The sequence below is a fragment of the Branchiostoma belcheri genome, unplaced genomic scaffold (assembly GCF_001625305.1).
Source record: "Branchiostoma belcheri isolate BF01 breed outbred unplaced genomic scaffold, Haploidv18h27 scaffold69, whole genome shotgun sequence".
In the NCBI taxonomy this organism is placed as follows: Eukaryota; Metazoa; Chordata; class Leptocardii; order Amphioxiformes; family Branchiostomatidae; genus Branchiostoma; species Branchiostoma belcheri.
The window spans coordinates 147,865-165,404 of NW_017804342.1; the positions used below are offsets into that span (position 1 = coordinate 147,865).

Consider the following 17,540-nt stretch of genomic DNA (forward strand, 5'->3'; position numbering starts at 1 on the left):
CTTTCCTCTGCTACTTCGGCCCCGCTTTCTCAGTCCAGTACCGCCTGCTGGGGCCACATCCCTGGTCGGGTGCGGCTGACCACGCCAAGTCAGCCCTGGCTAACACCCTGTACCCCTTCAGGTCACCTGCACTGGTCAAGGAACAGTCGTTCCTCTCATTGACCAAGATTATGAAGTTCCTCTTGTTGTTGGGGGTACTGGTGGTGGTGTTTAATCGTTTCATGTAATGTCAATTTACCAAAGGACCTCAAATTCCTCACTTTGTATATATGGTGATGTATTTTTGGATTGCTTCATCCGAAGTCCCACTGATCAGAATCAGTAGTCTTTGAAAACAAAAATGTTACTATTTTAAATGAAGCCTCCTTTAACATAACTATGTGATATGTTTATTGATATTTATTCCATTTAAATGTACCAATTTAACGTTATAAGATATCGTGGAAGGGTTGACATACCATTTATTATGTTTATTGAACGAAAACATATTGTTTTTGCTACGTATACGTTTCCTCTTCTTCTATAAACAGTGACCTCTGACCTGACTTAACCAGACTGGTGTTGGGTTACATATAATGTTGCAATTTTATGGTAGTAGGGATTTTTAATAGACTGAATGTATTTGAGTAAGAATATTAACAGAGCAGGACAATATGCGAAGGTAAACATTATGTATTTGCTTTGCAAATGTAACTTTTCTAGTGATAATAGTTTTAATTGCAGTCTGTAGTCAAGCTTTTCAAAAAGGAAGCCTCCAGTCGAATCAACTGTAGGTCTTCAGCAGTGTAAACACTGTCCAATGATTGGTGATTGATTAACGACAACTGTGACGTGTTGTCTGAGAAATGGGCGGGACGGCTGGTCGACAACTGGTCAAAACAAACCACGCCTCAAACAAAGAGGTGTGAAAACTAACAACACCGAATTGTAGCTATAATTAACTTAATCACTGATGAAGTGTGTGGATCGGTCGACAGACGACGACGTGAATAAAACTCGTTCCCAGGTGCTGTGTGTGTGCATCTGTCATCATTTCATTACGATTTGACCCAGGCAGAATTTTTTTAGAGGACAGCTCTATCAAAATTCAAAAGAAATTGTTCAATCGACTGGATAGGTTGAGAACTGGCAGACGTTTCAAGTAGCACCCGCCACATAGTTTTCAAAATCTATCCAGTTGCTTGTCTTAATGATCTTGAGTGACAAAATTTCCTTGTGTATCTGGATGTCTAAACTTCATCGACGTGATTTTTTTTTGCTTTGGCGACATTTCTTTCGGCACAAGAACCCTGCAATTGGGATATAGAAATACAACTGTACGTTCGTTAAGTTTAACACATAGTGCAATCATACATTATTGTTCGCATAACGAATATCTGACAGAAAAAGTCTAAACATTGTCAATATTATCAGTTTTGCTTGTCTTCTTATACTTGACATTGGGTTCAGACGAATCCTGAACCTTAGCCGTGGGGGGATGGGACCGTATTATGTTTGACGTTACGTTCGCAGAAGGAAAACATTTTTTGCTCCATTTTTACTTCTTCCGTTCCAAACAAATAAGGTCAGATACTTTATGGTTATGAGTTTCATTATATTGATGTAGTAAGAGTTGGAGGTGCTGTTCACCATGCACATGAATGTGTTTGAGTAAGAATAAACAGAGTACACGTAGTAGTTTGTTAGACCATGTGAAGGTAAACATTATGCATTTGCTTAACAAATGTTACCTTAAGTTTCTAGTTTCCAGTAGTTGAAACTGGTGATCTTTCCTGAAGTCATTTGGAAGCAATCTAATTTTAATGTGTAGTCTTAATTTTGGCGTGAATTCGAAGTGTAGGAAACAGTACAATTTCTTGCAATTTCTGTCCTTTTCGATGGACATATTGTACAACGTTATAATACAGGTATTGTGGTGGATGTGGAACACATAGAACGGCGGTGAGAATGACGTAATAGGTACGTTCTCTCTCTACCATAGCAACCGTGAAAACAGCCGTTATCGTTCGAATCACTTTTCAGGTAGTGACAAGATGGCGTCACCTGTTTACCTGTCTTTTATTGTCAGGCTATCGACACTATTGTAACTATCTGTACCATATTTTGATGCAAAGGGAGTTTGAGCAAAAGCAGTGACCGCGGAGGCCAGCAAATATTTAAATTTCGACTGTGGCGTGCGCTATTTTGAACGCTGTCCATTTATGGCATTTGGCCCACCATAAGGACTGGTTTCAAGTGTCCCCGTTGTTTTACCACCCATCCGGCTCTGTATATGGTATCGCCCAACATCTAATCTGGTGCCCGCATCTGTGTTCAGCCAGGCATGGCACAGGACGGGGTCTGCCATGCACCTGCTATGTTAGCCGCGCTCTCATTGGCGGACGCCCCTCCATCGGCTGATGACGTCTTCACGCCGTATTTACACAGTGGTAACCATTGCTGGTCCGGCCGTTGTCTACGCTCTGCTACCTCTCCGTCTTTCCCTTACAACAAGACCGGTAACAACAAGATGCTTTTGACCCTCCAGGAGATACCTTTTCACCAGCGTCCTCTACATCTCTTGACTCTGGAGGAAGAGGAATTTCTTTGGGAGGAGGAGGAGGATCGAGAACTGACCCCCAGCGAGGCACTGCGGCTGGCCATCACGGATTACTGCCCCGACTACGTCCGGGCGCTGATCGAGAAGTACCCGGGGAAGGTGCTCGAGGACGGGGGCAACTGTTGTCCGGCTATCGTCCACGCTGTGTCCCGGGAACAGCCGGAGATGGTGGACCTGATCCTACGGCATAGTAAGAAGGTGAGGGGGTTGGGAGACTACGTGAACCAGCGTAGCTGTCACCTAGATCAGCAGCGTACTGCTCTACACAAGGCGGCGGAGCTGGGTAGTCTTCCCTGCGTCAACGTTCTGCTGCGGTACGGGGCGGACCCCACCTTAACGGACGCTACCGGGGCCACGCCCCTGGATGTTTGTGTACGAGGGCCGCCGCCGGTCGATCCGAGAATACCTGTGCAACTCGACACCAAGTATCTAGACTGTGCGCGGGCCCTTATCGAAGCCTCACCGCCTAACAGTTACCAGGCTACCCTCGTCCGGGTCTCCCCAGAACACACGGTGTTTTCTCCGCTACGCCAGCGTCTCAGAGAACCACTAAGCCTGGTGGAACACTGCAGACTTGCCGTCAGAGCTGCTCTAGGACCACGGTACCTACCAGAGGGGGCCAACAGTCTTAGTCTACCAAAAATGCTTCAGACGTATATTTTACTAGAAAAATGATTTTTTTTTAACAAATGGACGTACGTGTGAGGTGTACTAGGTCTGAGATTTCCACCAGATGTTGTCTGTTATTTATTTTTAGCACTAATGTGTCGTAATCAGTCTGATGTTGTACAGGTATATTTGTGGACGTGGGGTCACAGCGATCTATATTGAATATGCAAATACTGTCATATATTAAGTCCTTCCCCCAACGTACGGTTTTTCACATATACGGTCTGGCATGTCTGGTGGGTATGCGTGTATGTATATGATACGCGACGTGCGGTATTTCTAGTGAAATTACATGTTTTGCTGTGGAATTGTTGTAGACATACATGTATTATCTATCGCAGCGTGAATGAGAACATATCACAAGACATGATTAATATATTCATTAATATTTATGAGACAATTACAGCACGTTGATTTTATATCCCTGTCTGAAATTTTAATGACTCCCCTGACAAATGAATTGTTGTATTATGTATCATATCGTTGTATATGTATATGAAATGCTTTTAACTGTGAAAAGTTTTACTAGATTATTGTACGGCATTTTACTAGAGCATTTTATGAAACAGGGAAAAAATAAAACATTCTGATGTGTTGCATCGTATGTTCTTTGTGTGACCTATATGAGTAACTGAGCTTGTATTTTATGTCCTACCTGGGCCGCGATTACGTTCGATACGGGTATTCCGGCCCGTGTGATAACTAGCGGTACGGCCCGGGGGTTCTTAACGCGTACGGCCCGGGCCTTCCAAATGTTCCATAGAACGATTCGAACGCGTTTCGCCCTAACCGCGTGCAACGCTTTCGAAAATTCGAATGCAGAATCCGGACGTTGGAATTGATGTTGTTGCATTTTAGGGTTTAGTGGCACCAACTTTTGGCTCATCTTGCATTGAAAGGCGTGTTTTCTTGGGTGGGTATGACATAAATAAAATACAACACGGTGTATTCCGCATCACCCTCGGTCCCAGCCCTCCCGCGGATCGGATCTCCCTCCGGCCTTCGGCCGTCGGGCGATCCGACGCGCGGTCGGGCTGGTACCTCGGGCGATACGGAATACACCGTGTTGTATTCTATATTTATATATCATTATCTCCGTAGCCCGTTGTGGGATGAAAGTCTAATCATTCCTACTAGTAGTATGCGGAAGGTGGGAGGAGGTCTTTGGGGAAAATTAAAGGTTGTAATTCCGGTTTCCTAGCAAAACCCCGCGACAACCCATCCTTTTTTTTACCTAACGTCTGAATTTTTCAAAACACTTTGAACGGTTATTTTATCGCCGTTTCAGAAGCAAATTTTTATTGAATAGAGCTATATCGGGAGGAGAGAAAAATTGTCCCTTTAATTTCAACAAGTAAACGGAATGACAGGTCCTGGAGATAGCCCTGGACCTGATGCATTTCAGGTTTATCTACAGCCAAAATCTAAAAAAGAAAAAAGAAAAGAAAAAAAAGGAGAAAAATCCTTACTTGCCGACCCTATTTTTTCAAGACTAAAATCGGAAACACAGCATCTTTTTTCCAAGGCCTAAATATCGTATGCATTAAACGTAATTATGGTGTTTTGTCGTATAATTATGGTGGTGTCTAAAGCTACTCATGCATAAAACATGTTATCTGATTGGCAGATAGCCATTAATTTTGTGCGGCGAACAGACAACCCAATATCAAAACCATTTGTTTAGACATTTCTACCATCGCAAGTAACACATAACAGTCCACAATAGTCTGTATAGTTGTAGTAAGATATAACTGCAATCCTAAATTGCGTAGCTTGTAAGAGCATAAAGGTACAAGTAAATCTTTAAATACAAGTCTTTCACTCATTCATTACTATATAGTGTATGAATTATAATGGTGACGGATGCATCACGCCTGTTATTACGTTTAGATGTTTACGTTATGTTTATGTTTACTCTGCGTACCTGCGTACGCCAAGCCGAATTCTGCAAGCTATTTTTTTTACCCCGGCGTTTTTTTTTACCTTCGGCCGGGGGAAGCCACAAGCTCGATCCCAGAGTTGGCTCCCAGGGTCTAATTTTAAATTTATCTCTCGTGCGGCGGAGTCGTGCCAGTTCAGCGTCTAGCTAAGGGGAGTCTATGATAAAATTTCCTTGGGGACAGGTTGGCCTTGAAGCCGAGGAGCTAGCCTGTACGTATATTACTGGCCCCGGCAACAGTCTGGCACCCAGGCTGTATATAGAAGACGCACTAGCGAAGATCGCATTCAACGGACACTAGAGAGGATTAGACGAGAAGAAAACAAAACGTCATATCGGGGTGCTACAAAAGGCCGCATATACGCTGGTATTGATAGATTTGAAATGCGTGTCCTCTGGGACCCGGCCCAGCTGTTTGTACCACCCTTCTATCATGTTCTAATGCCCGCCTCAGGTTTACTAATCAATCCGTATTACGGGTACACCCCACGGTATACCTCGAGACTCGAGAGCTGGCTTAAAGGCATCCAATGCAATTTCGGGGTGGCAAAACTGGATTCTCAAAGTAATGTAGAATGTTGAATCTGTTCCATACCCAGTTTTCTGGCAGTCTTTTTATACGTCACAATTTTTCCTCATCATCGGCGTCGGGTGGTGTAGTGGTTAGAGCAATCGACTGTGAACCGGGAGACCCGGGTTCGATTCCGAGTCGTACCCGGTACATGTCTGGACATGCGCCCCGACGTTGTGCCCTTGGGAAAGGCACTTTACACGACTTTCCTCACTCCACCCAGGTGTGAATGGGTACCTAACTTCGGTTGGGGAAAGCCGTATTGAGGTCACCTTGTGGCGCTGAGTGGCAGCCGCACAGACCCTTGCGACAGTTCCACAAAATAATTGTGGAACAAATATGTGTATCATTTGTATTATTTGAATGTTGTAATTGTTGTGATTTGTATTGATTATTATGTGATACCCTGCATCAATTCAGCCGTATAAAGGCTGCGACTGCACGGGTACTGTTTGGACAATAAAAACCATTTATTATTATCGTATATCGTATACTGTGGCGGGCCGGGCTGGGGGGCTGGGAGTACGGAGTTGTCGCGAGTTTTGTCCGGTGACGTGAGAATTCAACTTTTTGCGCGGTGGCAAAAATCCTACCAAGTAGGCATTGGAAAGCTCCGAACGGATTCAACCCAATACACGAAAATACCAGACTGCGAAGTGGAAGTTTATAGAAAAGCAACGAAGGTGAATCGCATGGATCAAAAGTTCAATGCGGTACTGCAACATAACCTTAGCTGAGCAGCTTTTATCACTGCAGTGATTGTTTACGACCGCCCCGGGGCGCTTTTGATACATGTCGATTTCAACAACAGGTGGTTCTAGCTGCAAGGGAAACGGACCGGTATGAATTGTGATTATTCTTGTCAGTATAGGTTTTCATGACAGAAAAACAGACACAAATAAAGGCTACAGAGTACACTTGCCAGTATATAAGTCTCACAAAGCTTCTCTCCATTGAACAGCTTAACATTTCTAGTTGCCGTTTGTGGAAGAAAACAGTAAAAGGCGCATTTGAAGAACAGCTGATCAGGAGATATTTGAGACATTTCCCCAAAACTATAAAGCCATTGTAGGGAATAACTTATAACGTTATGCTTTGGTAATTCACCAATAGAGGTGCTCAAGTCTACATCCCTTAAATTGCAATTTTTTTGAGAGCCTACCACGTCCACATTCCAATCTTATTTTTGGGAAACAGGAGCAAATGCAGCGGTGTTTATGTGTCTGTACATCTATCAGATTCATTTTCTATTCGAAGTACTTTGATGTGTTTTGATTAGGTGAATGTTATGGTAGTTTTCATAATTTATTCGGTTAATATGGCTATAATAGCTCAATATATATAACGTTACATGTGGAAATCCGTTTATTGTGATATGTCCATTATATATGATGTCCTTTTGCTATATAAATAGTTTATTATAGTTGTTTGTTGGCTGGAATACTGATTTTGCATCAATATAATAGCTTATGCACAAGACCACTGCTGCTTGTAATGCATGTAACTTAACTGTTATCCCCAATGAATCGTTTTTGGATGAATGAATGAATGAATGAATGAATGAATGAATGAATGAATGAATGAATGAATGAATGAATGAATGAATGAATGAATGAATGAATGAATGAATGAATGAATGAATGAATGAATGAATGAATGAATGAACGAATGAATCAATGAATCAATCAATGAATCAATTAATTTTTATTTACGTGTCTTGCGACTTTTGTCGCCCAGCCCATATATAATAGGCTTATAAGACACCAGAACATAAACATCAACATTAACATAGGTAACATCTGTGTCCATAATATCACCAGGGTCCCTAATATCGCCACCTTGAGAAATAGTGTGCTTAAAGATATTTTTACTGCAACATACTTTTGGTATGCAATCCTTCACACATCAAATGTACATACCTAGGGTATGTTGCAGTAAAAATATAGTACACTATGTCTCAAGGTGGTGATATTATGGACCCTGGTGATATTATGGACACAGATGTGTAGTACGTACAGAAATCATAGAAACATAAATCCAAGTCCGTTTGTATTCATATTTGCGTTAAACACTCAGAATTTGGAATATTCGATGCCGACGCTAAAACCCATCTAAAGCTAGCATTAATTCATGAATTCGTCAATTTTGTTCTCACTCTCTCTAGAAATATTCTCCAAAAGAACTTCTTGCAAATCAGACTATTAGAATCTGGAATGTTCAGTGCCACCCCCACCACCGAAACCATGAGATGGCACAGCCCAGTTCACTTCCGGTCTGCACACGCGGAACGTTCTGGAAAACCTTAGTACACCTGTACACTGTTACTTCCGAAAAATAGTTCCTACCTTATGTCAGTTTCAATCGGAGTATATACGTGCAAACTCAAACGTAAACATGAATTTATGATCAAACGTAAATCTTGTAGGACATATTTAAGCGTTTTGTCTTCTTAAATGTTTTAAAGAATTTATTGGAAAAACCGCGGGAAACTGCGGATGGATACTAGAGAGGTGAAGAAAAAAGCGGACCTTTGAATGCCCTCCAGTCATATAGTGAATACGTATATAGACTAGAACTTCCTAGTGGAGACATTTTCGGAGCTCTATTGCGTTGAACGACTCAAGGTAGGGTCATGTCATTTGTTCCAGAGTCCCGAGGTTTTGTCAGGATTATTTAGATTCTATTTGTTACTGTTGACACTGTGTTTAATTACTCAGAACCTCCATTGAATCACGTATTGCGCACTAGTGATCAAGTGTTTAAAGGTCCTTGAATCTTGAATCTCAGTATCTTGGCGAAGCATGGAAGAAAGACCATTCGTTTGAATCATTTCTTTAAACCTTAACGTCTTTTCTTTGACAAACTCAATTAAAAAAGACACAGATTCAGGATTAGCAAAATTTATTTATTTCGGACATTCAGGTTCCGTGTCTTTTCAATTTCAGTGCTATTGACTCTGACAGGTTGGCCCTTTCGTTCCCATTCATATTTTTAAAGAAAAGGTATTTGCCTCTAGGCCAAAAACGCGGATATGTCATTGCATTTGGACGATATATTTAGTTTTATGTAAGGATTAGGAAAAAGCAGTTTAGCACAATAACTGATGTTTTCTGTATTTAGCCTTTAGGGCTTTTTTTTTCAAAATCAAATTATTGACCAGTCAACATGTATGGTACCCCTTGGGACATGGCACTGATGCATGCTGGGATATGGACCCTTCCAGAAAAATTGAACATTGACCTTGGACTGTTGACACATAATTTTTTTTTATCACAGTTCCTCTTTCAAAAGGGCAGCCCTTGACCTCAAACCTTTTGCCAACTGATATAAACCTTTGCTAGTAAATAAATAAATACTAGTAAACAGTAACAGTAACATACTGACATATTATAAACATTTCTCATTGATTATGCAAATTAGGTCCTCATTTGTCCTCATTTGCATAAATTATATATTCAGTTGATATCATTGATTGTGCAAATTAGGTCCTCATTTGTCCTCATTTGCATAAATTATATATTTAGTTGATGAACTTTGATTCTCTACCAAGCAACACAAGCCTTTAGGGGATCTGCATGCCCTTTTTCGTAGGGTGCAATCAGGCCATTTTAGTCTTCGTAATCCGTAGGCAGCCTACCCAAAAATCAATGTAATTCATAATGAGTTCATTAGCTGCAAAGCACAAAGTCGTAATCAGCTCTGAGAATTTAACGTAATTAGTAATTAGTATGAAAATCTATGTTACGTGAAATAAAGTGTCGTGGACAGAAAAACTAATCATCTGCCGTGACCACATGACACTGGAACACTGTGCCACTTTTAGTGGGGGTGTCAAAAATTATGTGTAGTCTTTTTCTGTTTAAGTTTCATTTATATCATTTGAATTATGTTGTATTTTTGAATAAATTATTTTAAAAAAAATGATACGTTAGTAAAATATAGTATAAAATCTAGTAGAATACTACAAGTCGTAATGCTACTGATAGTGCCCTGTCCCCTGTATAATGGTACGGTCCAAAAAGTGGTCGAAAATCAGGTCCTGATGCATGGCGGCTACAGTCATACACAGGTCCTGCCAGGTTGTTCTATTTTGTTTCTAGTTTCTAATCGTGTTTACTGTGTGTTTTCAGATGACGGAAGCGGAGCAGGTACAGCAGGAGACACCGATGGAGGATGACCCTGAGGTGGAGACGTTTGCCTTCCAGGCAGAGATCGCCCAGCTCATGTCTCTCATCATCAACACCTTCTACTCCAACAAGGAGATCTTCCTCCGGGAGCTCATCTCCAACTCCTCCGACGCGCTGGACAAAATCCGCTACGAGAGCCTGACAGATCCCAGCAAGCTGGAGTCCGGTAAGGACCTCAGCATTCGCATAATTCCCAACAAGGACGACAACACGCTGACCATCGTGGACACCGGCGTGGGGATGACCAAGGCCGACCTGGTCAACAACCTGGGCACCATCGCCCGCTCGGGCACCAAGGCCTTCATGGAGGCGCTGCAAGCCGGCGCCGACATCTCCATGATCGGTCAGTTCGGCGTGGGGTTCTACTCGGCGTATCTCGTGGCCGACAAGGTGGAGGTCGTCACCAAGCACAACGATGACGAGCAGTACAAGTGGGAGAGCTCGGCGGGCGGGTCCTTCACGGTCTGCATGGATGGCGGCGAGCCCATCGGCCGCGGCACCAAGATCGTCCTGCACCTGAAGGAGGACCAGGCCGAGTACATCGAGGAGAAACGCATCAAGGAGGTGGTGAAGATACACTCGCAATTCATCGGGTATCCAATCAACCTCGAGGTGACCAAGGAGCGCAACAAGGAGGTCAGCGACGACGAAGACGATGAGGAAGATGAACAGGAAGAAGCCAAGAAAGAGGAAGGAGCAGGAGAGGGGGACGAAGAGGACAAGCCTAAGATTGAAGACATCGACGAGGAGGAGGAAGAAGAAAAGAAGGCCAAGGAGAAGAAGAAGAAGACCATCAAGGAGAAGTACAAGGAAGACGAGGAGCTGAACAAGACCAAGCCCATCTGGACCCGCAATCCCGACGACATCAGCCAGGAGGAGTACGGAGAGTTCTACAAGAGTCTGACCAATGACTGGGAGGATCACCTCGCCGTCAAGCACTTCAGCGTGGAGGGACAGCTGGAGTTCCGCGCCCTCCTGTTCGTCCCCCGACGCGCTCCGTTCGACTTGTTCGAGAACAAGAAGAAGAAGAACAACATCAAGCTGTACGTGAGGAGGGTCTTCATCATGGACAATTGTGAAGAGCTGATCCCGGAGTATCTGAACTTCATCAAGGGCGTGGTGGACTCGGAGGACCTGCCCCTCAACATCTCCCGCGAGATGCTCCAGCAGAGCAAGATCCTGAAGGTCATCCGCAAGAACCTGGTCAAGAAGTGTCTGGAGCTGTTTGCTGACCTCCACGAGGACAAGGATAACTACAAGAAATTCTACGAGTCCTTCAGCAAGAACCTGAAGGTGAGGTAAAATTTGTAAAGAAATATTAGTTGCTTGTAAAGGAAATGCTGTAGGTGTAAAAGAAATAAAATGTGGGGTGATGTTGAATGGACAAATGGTAAAGGCTAATGGACACAAGACCGAGAGGTCATGGATTCAATTCCTGACTTTCCTGGCAAGATGTGGCCCTGGGAAAGGCATTTGTAACACAACTTTTCAACCTACCCCAGGTATAAAATAGGTACCTGATTTCGGTCCTGGAGGTAAGAAAAAAGGCAGTGGAAGAGGTGGGCTCTGCCTTCTAATACCTTAAAAATACTGCCCTAGACACAGTGGATTAACAACCTGCTGTCACTATGGCCTATTAATAAAAAGTCATGGAACTGCCTTTTAACATTTACCTTTTTGGGTAGGGATTTTTTAAAGTCATGTATTGTTTCAAATTTTTTTATTGATCCTACAAAGGAGGTTTGTTTCGCGGTTGCTTTTATCAGCAGTAAATTGTCCTGACATCTGTTCTTTTCCCCACCACAGCTGGGCATCCACGAGGATGGGCAGAACAGGAAGAAACTGTCGGACCTGTTGATGTACCATTCCTCTGCCGCCGGAGAGGACATGACAACTCTGAAGGACTACGTCTCCCGCATGAAGGACAATCAGAAGGACATATACTACATCACCGGTAATTTTACCTTTGCAGTAGTGGTAGTAGTACGAGGGGTGATCCAAAACTTCTCGGCCTCTCCCAAAAAACGTCATGGCAGAAAAATTTTTCTTACACTATTTTTTAACATAGTCCCCTCTAACTTCATTGCACTTGGTCTCGCCATGTTCCAGCTTTTCGTTCCCTTGTGGAAGAATATTGCGTCTGAAGCCCTTAAAAATGCCTAAACCACATCAATGACGCTATCATCACCATCAAAACGTTGACCCCGTAAGTGGAACTTCAGTTTAGGAAACAGGTAGAAGTCCGACGGTGCTAGGTCAGGTGAATAGGAAGAGTGGGATAAGACTTCAAAGCCAAATTCGTTTGCTGCTGCCACTGACCCCTGTGCCGTGTGGACAGGTGCATTGTCATCACGTCGACTCGGAGCTTTTCTCCCCTTTTCTCTGTGATTGTTGCCCTCAATTGTCGTAATTCTGGTGCACAGTACACCCCATTGGTGGTTTGACCCTTTTGCAGGTAGTCAACAATGATTACCCCCTCACTGTCCCAGAAAACAGGCCAAAGCCTTGTCAATGGGTGAAACTCGCTTGGGATGCTGGGAACCGTTCTTCATCAATTATTTGCTCTGCCGTTTTGATTCAGGGTAAAAGTAGTGAACTCATGTCTCATCTTGGGTGACAAGTCGTTTCAGTAAATTGCCTTGATGGACTGAATTCGTTCATTGAAATGTCCAGCCTGTCTAACTTCTAATGTTTAGACACCATTCTAGGCACCCACCTTACAGACAGCTTGCTCATCCCCAAGATGTCCGACAAAACATTGTGAACTGGGCCACAATTCAGGCAAATAAACCTGCTACACGTTGGACAGTGTCACATCTGTCATTGACTATCATGTGATGGATGGCCTCAACTGGATTGTCCGTGGTGCTGATTTGTGGCATCCTGACCTATGTTCATCTTTCGTGCTCTCCTTGTCGCGCTTGACGTTGGCAACCCACTCCTTTACAGTTTAATAAGAACGGGAGTCATCACCAAGTGTATTGACCATGTGTTAACGGACTTCCATGGGAGACATCACTTTTTATCGATATACTTGATCACAGCACGAGCTTCTGTTGTGGCCATTTTGTGATTTTGCCCTCACCTGCCCAATTTTAACGGGGCGTCACGTGCTAATTAATGAATATAAAAATTTGCATTTTTGTGTGCAGTGATGTAAGACATCATAGTATACAGCTATACCCCAAAAAGGGAGTTTCACCTCTTTCTTCTAGGTGAGGCTGAGAACTTTTGGATCACCCCTCGTAGTAGTAGTAGTAATAGTAATGCATGTACCAGTACATGCCAAATGGTTGGCACCATGGTAACTGGTGTTGGATTACATTAATGTAGCAAAGTCAGTGGAAGGGCAGACCTCCAGGGTAATGTATTCCAACACCATATACAAAATTGAATGTATACATGTACATGGTGTTGGAATTATACTGTAACATTATGTAGCAAGCTGGGAAGGATGAGCTGGAGGGGCTGGTCACCATATGATCATTATAATGACTTATATTTATTTGAGCAAGGAGATTGTTAACCTCCTAATTGTTTGAGTCAGAATAAGAAGAGCAGTAGTTTGCTGGGTGACTGGACCATGCATGTGAAAGTCAAACATTATTTGCTTTCCAAATTTTACCTTTCTAGTCAAAACTGTTAACTCTCAAAAAGTAGACTCTTACTACACTAACAGTTACAGACTTGTGGTGACTTGTTGAAATTGATTATTGTGCACAATGACTTGTATTTCTAGTAGTGCAGATTCTTCATTTATGTATTGCATGGTGACATTTTTTTAAATTCTCTTTTCCCCTACATTCATACATGTACATGTACATGTAGGTGAGTCTAAGGCCTCAGTGGAGCACTCTGCTTTTGTGGAGAGGGTGACAAAGCGAGGATTTGAAGTGCTGTACATGGTTGAACCCATTGATGAGTATGCAGTTCAGCAGCTGAAGGTATATATGCTTTACAAGCTTAGGATCCACGTCACTTTCAAATTTACAAAACTGTAACATCTTCGATATAGTTCAAACCTTTATTTACTGTACAGTATATTCTCGTAATTGATAGATCACCAACTTGTTTATACTCATCTTTATTTTATCCATTTTGTAATTATGTATTTTGTTATATCATTGTGTGTTTTAATCTTGTTTTATATTAATTGTTGTCGAGTAGAACTAGAAGGCTTTATTAAAAATGTTTAAAGCAATTGTGCTTTTTGCCTGATACTTGTTAATTGAACCTGTATGTAAATAGATAGAATAAAAAAAATCTGTGCTTTGTTGTCGTCTTGGTTAGGAGTATGATGGGAAGAAGCTGATCTCTGTGACCAAGGAGGGTCTGGAGCTGCCTGAAGATGAGGAAGAGAAGAAGCGGCGAGAGGAGCTCAAGGCCAAGTTTGAGCCTCTCTGCAAGATCATGAAGGACATCCTGGACAAGAAAGTGGAGAAGGCAAGTCCATGTGATTGTCCCTGCAAAACTCAGTGAAAAAGGTTTTTATTTCTGTTGACTCATTTTATGGGTTAACCGCAACTGGTATTATGCTTGAATGTATGCTACAATTTTACAAATGGCGAGACCTGAGTTTGAGTTGGAGTTGTATCCAGGACATGTCTTGACATGCGCTCCGACGTTGTGTCCTTGGGAAAGGCAATTTACATGACTTTCATCACTCCACCCAGGTGTGAATGGGTAGTACTACGTAACTTCGGTTGGGGAAAGTCATATTGAGTGCCGAATGGCAGCCGCACAGACCCTTACAACAGTTCTACAAAAGTGTGTGGATCAAAATTTGTTTCATGTATTATGTGTATTATGTGATTGTAAACCCTGCATCAATTCAGCGCTATAAAAGGCTGCAATTGCACGGGTAATGTTTGACCAATGAATCCATATTGTCTTCCTCAGGTTGTGGTGTCGAACCGTCTGGTGAGTTCCCCCTGCTGTATCGTGACCAGCCAGTACGGCTGGAGTGCCAACATGGAGCGCATCATGAAGGCCCAGGCCCTGCGTGACAACAGCTCCCTCGGCTACATGGCCGCCAAGAAGCACCTGGAGGTCAACCCCGACCACCCCATCATCGACTCACTCCGGGAGAAGGCGGAGGCGGACAAAAACGACAAGTCTGTGAAGGACCTGTGCATGCTGCTGTACGAGACGTCACTGATGGCGTCAGGGTTCACGCTGGAGGATCCGCAGGTCCACGCTGGCAGGATCTACAGGATGATCAGGCTGGGGTTGGGTAAGTAGGAGAGTCCTGGCCTTAGGTGGAAAAAAATGTTGTGTTCCTGTTTCACGACCAACCCTAGAAAAAAACTGCAGATTGGGTGCACAAAAATGTCATTTCTGAAGAAAAGTACTAATGTATAAAGTATACAATACAAACAATGATTTTATTATTTTTCTGACATTCAGATGAGATGTTAAGAATATACATGTACTGTATACGACTATGCATCCTCTAACATCTTTACACACGTGAACCTACAAAAATGCACCCACAGAAATAAATTGGGTACACAGCTCCAAATTTGGGTTTACTAGGGACTAGTGCACATGCACCCAGTATTTCGAGCACCCACAGAAAAAAATTGGGTGCACAGCTCAGGGGTCGAAATAGATTTTGGGGTCAACTTGCACTGGTGCAGATGAAAAAATATAGTTGCACCCCCCAAAAATAATAGGTACACAACACATGTATACGTAGCTATATAGTAATTATAATTATAGTATCCAATAGTTGCTTACACTGTTGTGGGGATAAACTACTAACCATGGCAGCGACTTGTAACCTTCTATTTATTATAAAAAATGAAGAAAAACTCCCTGGATTCTAATTTTGTTACCTTTTTTGTTCTTTTATTGGGTATTTCTAGTCATTGTAGTTACTGTAAAGCTTACTTGCACGGGTGCACACCAGTACAAAATCAGTTGCACAGCACCAATTTTACCTGCATCAACTTGCACACGGAGGGGTATTTCGACTCCTGACAGCTTCAAATTTCGGTGCACTCTTTTAAGGACTGGTGCACATGCACGCAGTATTTCGAGCCCTGCCTAATGTTCAAGCAAAGTACCTTAACCCATTGTCCATGCTGTGTCTTCAGGTATTGATGAAGAGGAGACACCTGCAGAGGAAGAAGGGACAGATGAGATGCCTCCTCTGGAGGGGGATGATGATGACACTTCCCGTATGGAAGAAGTGGACTAAGTGTTGCACACGTGACGCCAAGACTCGAGACTACTGGTTGGCATTGGACAATGGAAATAAAGATAACCTGAACATCTAATAGTCCAGATAAGGTCACACCAATTTAATTAATTGGTTCTCAGATTCGCCCGCCTCATTTTTTTCTAATTTTGGGAAAAATAATTAAGGTTCTGAATCAACTCCAAAATGCTCATATTTCGGCCCAAACAGTTGATACAATTGTCTTCCTAGTTGTTGCAGTTTATCCATCTATCAGTGCAGTGGTTTGATCATTTGATAGAAAATTTAACATTCATTGTTTGAATTATAAACCAGCCAGATATGTTGACAACATGGCTCCTATCATAGCTTTTGGGGCTATCAGAGGATGCCTACTTTTTTTTCTCCCTGTCGCTTCATATTTTTCCCAAAAAATCCGAGAACCGACAATCAAATTGGTGTGGCCTAACATTGTTAAACAAGAGTCTTAGTTCGTTGCTTTTGTACTATATGACGTGGGAAATAAAACAAGCTCTCAAAATATGCAATAAAGATGAGCCTCAATAATAGAAAACATTACATGTAGTGTAGGTCAAGTTACTACACTTGATTATAACAAGTTGAATAATGTACTACATGTATATGTGTGACAATACATGTAAGTCAAGGTTTGATGATAGTTTCATCAATGGTGATATGTTGCAGGTAAGATATGTTGTGTCCCTCCAAAAGGACATGGATGCTGTATTGAGCAACTTGTAAAGTATATTTTTTGTATTAGCTTTAGATTTGGTCTCAAAACCTGCAAATAATCGTAGGTGTTACTAAAAGCATTCCTTTGGTGTACTTTTACGATGGAATTGTATCAGGATTGAGTTTCAACCTACTGTTGTATTCTGTTGGAAATTTCTGAAAGTGCCAGTTGAGATTTGTATATTATGCATCTATATGAATAAAGCTGCTTCTGATATTGAAAATGGGGCTTTTTCCTTTGATGGGGCAAAATAAGTCATATTTACCTTCACGAAAGGTAAACATATTGTTATGATAATGTTATGGCTTCACTACACCATGAGGTTGTAAAGTAACGTTGAAAATTATTCATTTGATTATTTGCACACCTTCTGCAGCCTTTGTCTTATGTCTACAGAAACGTGCCGGCAAGATATATGCCGGTCCGCCTCCCTTGCAGCTTGAACCACCTGTTGTTGAAAACGCCGTGGATCAAAAGCGCCCCTAGGCGGCCATAAATAATCACTGCAGTAATAGGAGCGGCTCAGCCAACATTATAGTGCAGTCCTTCACTGAGCTGCTAGAGGCCGCTTTTGGTCCATGCACTTCGGTTTCGTAAATAATCAGCCACAAGAATTTTCGTAGCCTGGTATAATTGTAAA

At 42.4% G+C, this 17,540-nt stretch overlaps 3 protein-coding genes across 3 annotated transcripts in view; all 3 read left to right on the plus strand.

Annotated features, from left to right (window-relative positions):
- Window positions 1-1,105, plus strand: part of LOC109484123 (dimethylaniline monooxygenase [N-oxide-forming] 2-like) — an 8,629-nt gene extending 7,524 nt beyond the window's left edge. The window contains 1 exon segment of the mRNA XM_019787343.1: window positions 1-1,105. Within this exon segment, the coding sequence (XP_019642902.1) occupies window positions 1-227 (227 nt within the window). The 3' untranslated portion in view covers window positions 228-1,105.
- A 1,046-nt stretch (window positions 1,106-2,151) lies between these two features.
- On the plus strand, window positions 2,152-3,865 carry LOC109484242. Its single transcript, XM_019787514.1, has one exon. The coding sequence runs from the start codon at window positions 2,324-2,326 to the stop codon at window positions 3,272-3,274; it is 951 nt and encodes a 316-aa protein (XP_019643073.1). The 5' UTR covers window positions 2,152-2,323; the 3' UTR covers window positions 3,275-3,865.
- A 4,421-nt stretch (window positions 3,866-8,286) lies between these two features.
- On the plus strand, window positions 8,287-16,314 carry LOC109484222 (heat shock protein HSP 90-alpha-like). The gene is made up of 7 exons (XM_019787481.1): window positions 8,287-8,402; window positions 9,909-11,258; window positions 11,772-11,919; window positions 13,794-13,909; window positions 14,256-14,408; window positions 14,865-15,198; window positions 16,064-16,314. Exons 2-7 carry the CDS (start codon window positions 9,909-9,911, stop codon window positions 16,165-16,167), a joined length of 2,205 nt encoding a protein of 734 aa, XP_019643040.1. The 5' UTR covers window positions 8,287-8,402; the 3' UTR covers window positions 16,168-16,314.
- The last annotated feature ends 1,226 nt before the right edge of the window (window positions 16,315-17,540 follow it).

Bases quoted from the DNA above. Each gene is read 5' to 3' on its own strand.
- LOC109484242 (XM_019787514.1), top strand. From the start codon at position 2,324: ATGGCACAGGACGGGGTCTGCCATGCACCTGCTATGTTAGCCGCGCTC.
- LOC109484222 (XM_019787481.1), top strand. From the start codon at position 9,909: ATGACGGAAGCGGAGCAGGTACAGCAGGAGACACCGATGGAGGATGAC. The intron at 11,920-13,793 runs GTAATTTTACCT...ATGTACATGTAG, and splicing joins GGACATATACTACATCACCG to GTGAGTCTAAGGCCTCAGTG. The intron at 14,409-14,864 runs GCAAGTCCATGT...TGTCTTCCTCAG, and splicing joins TGGACAAGAAAGTGGAGAAG to GTTGTGGTGTCGAACCGTCT.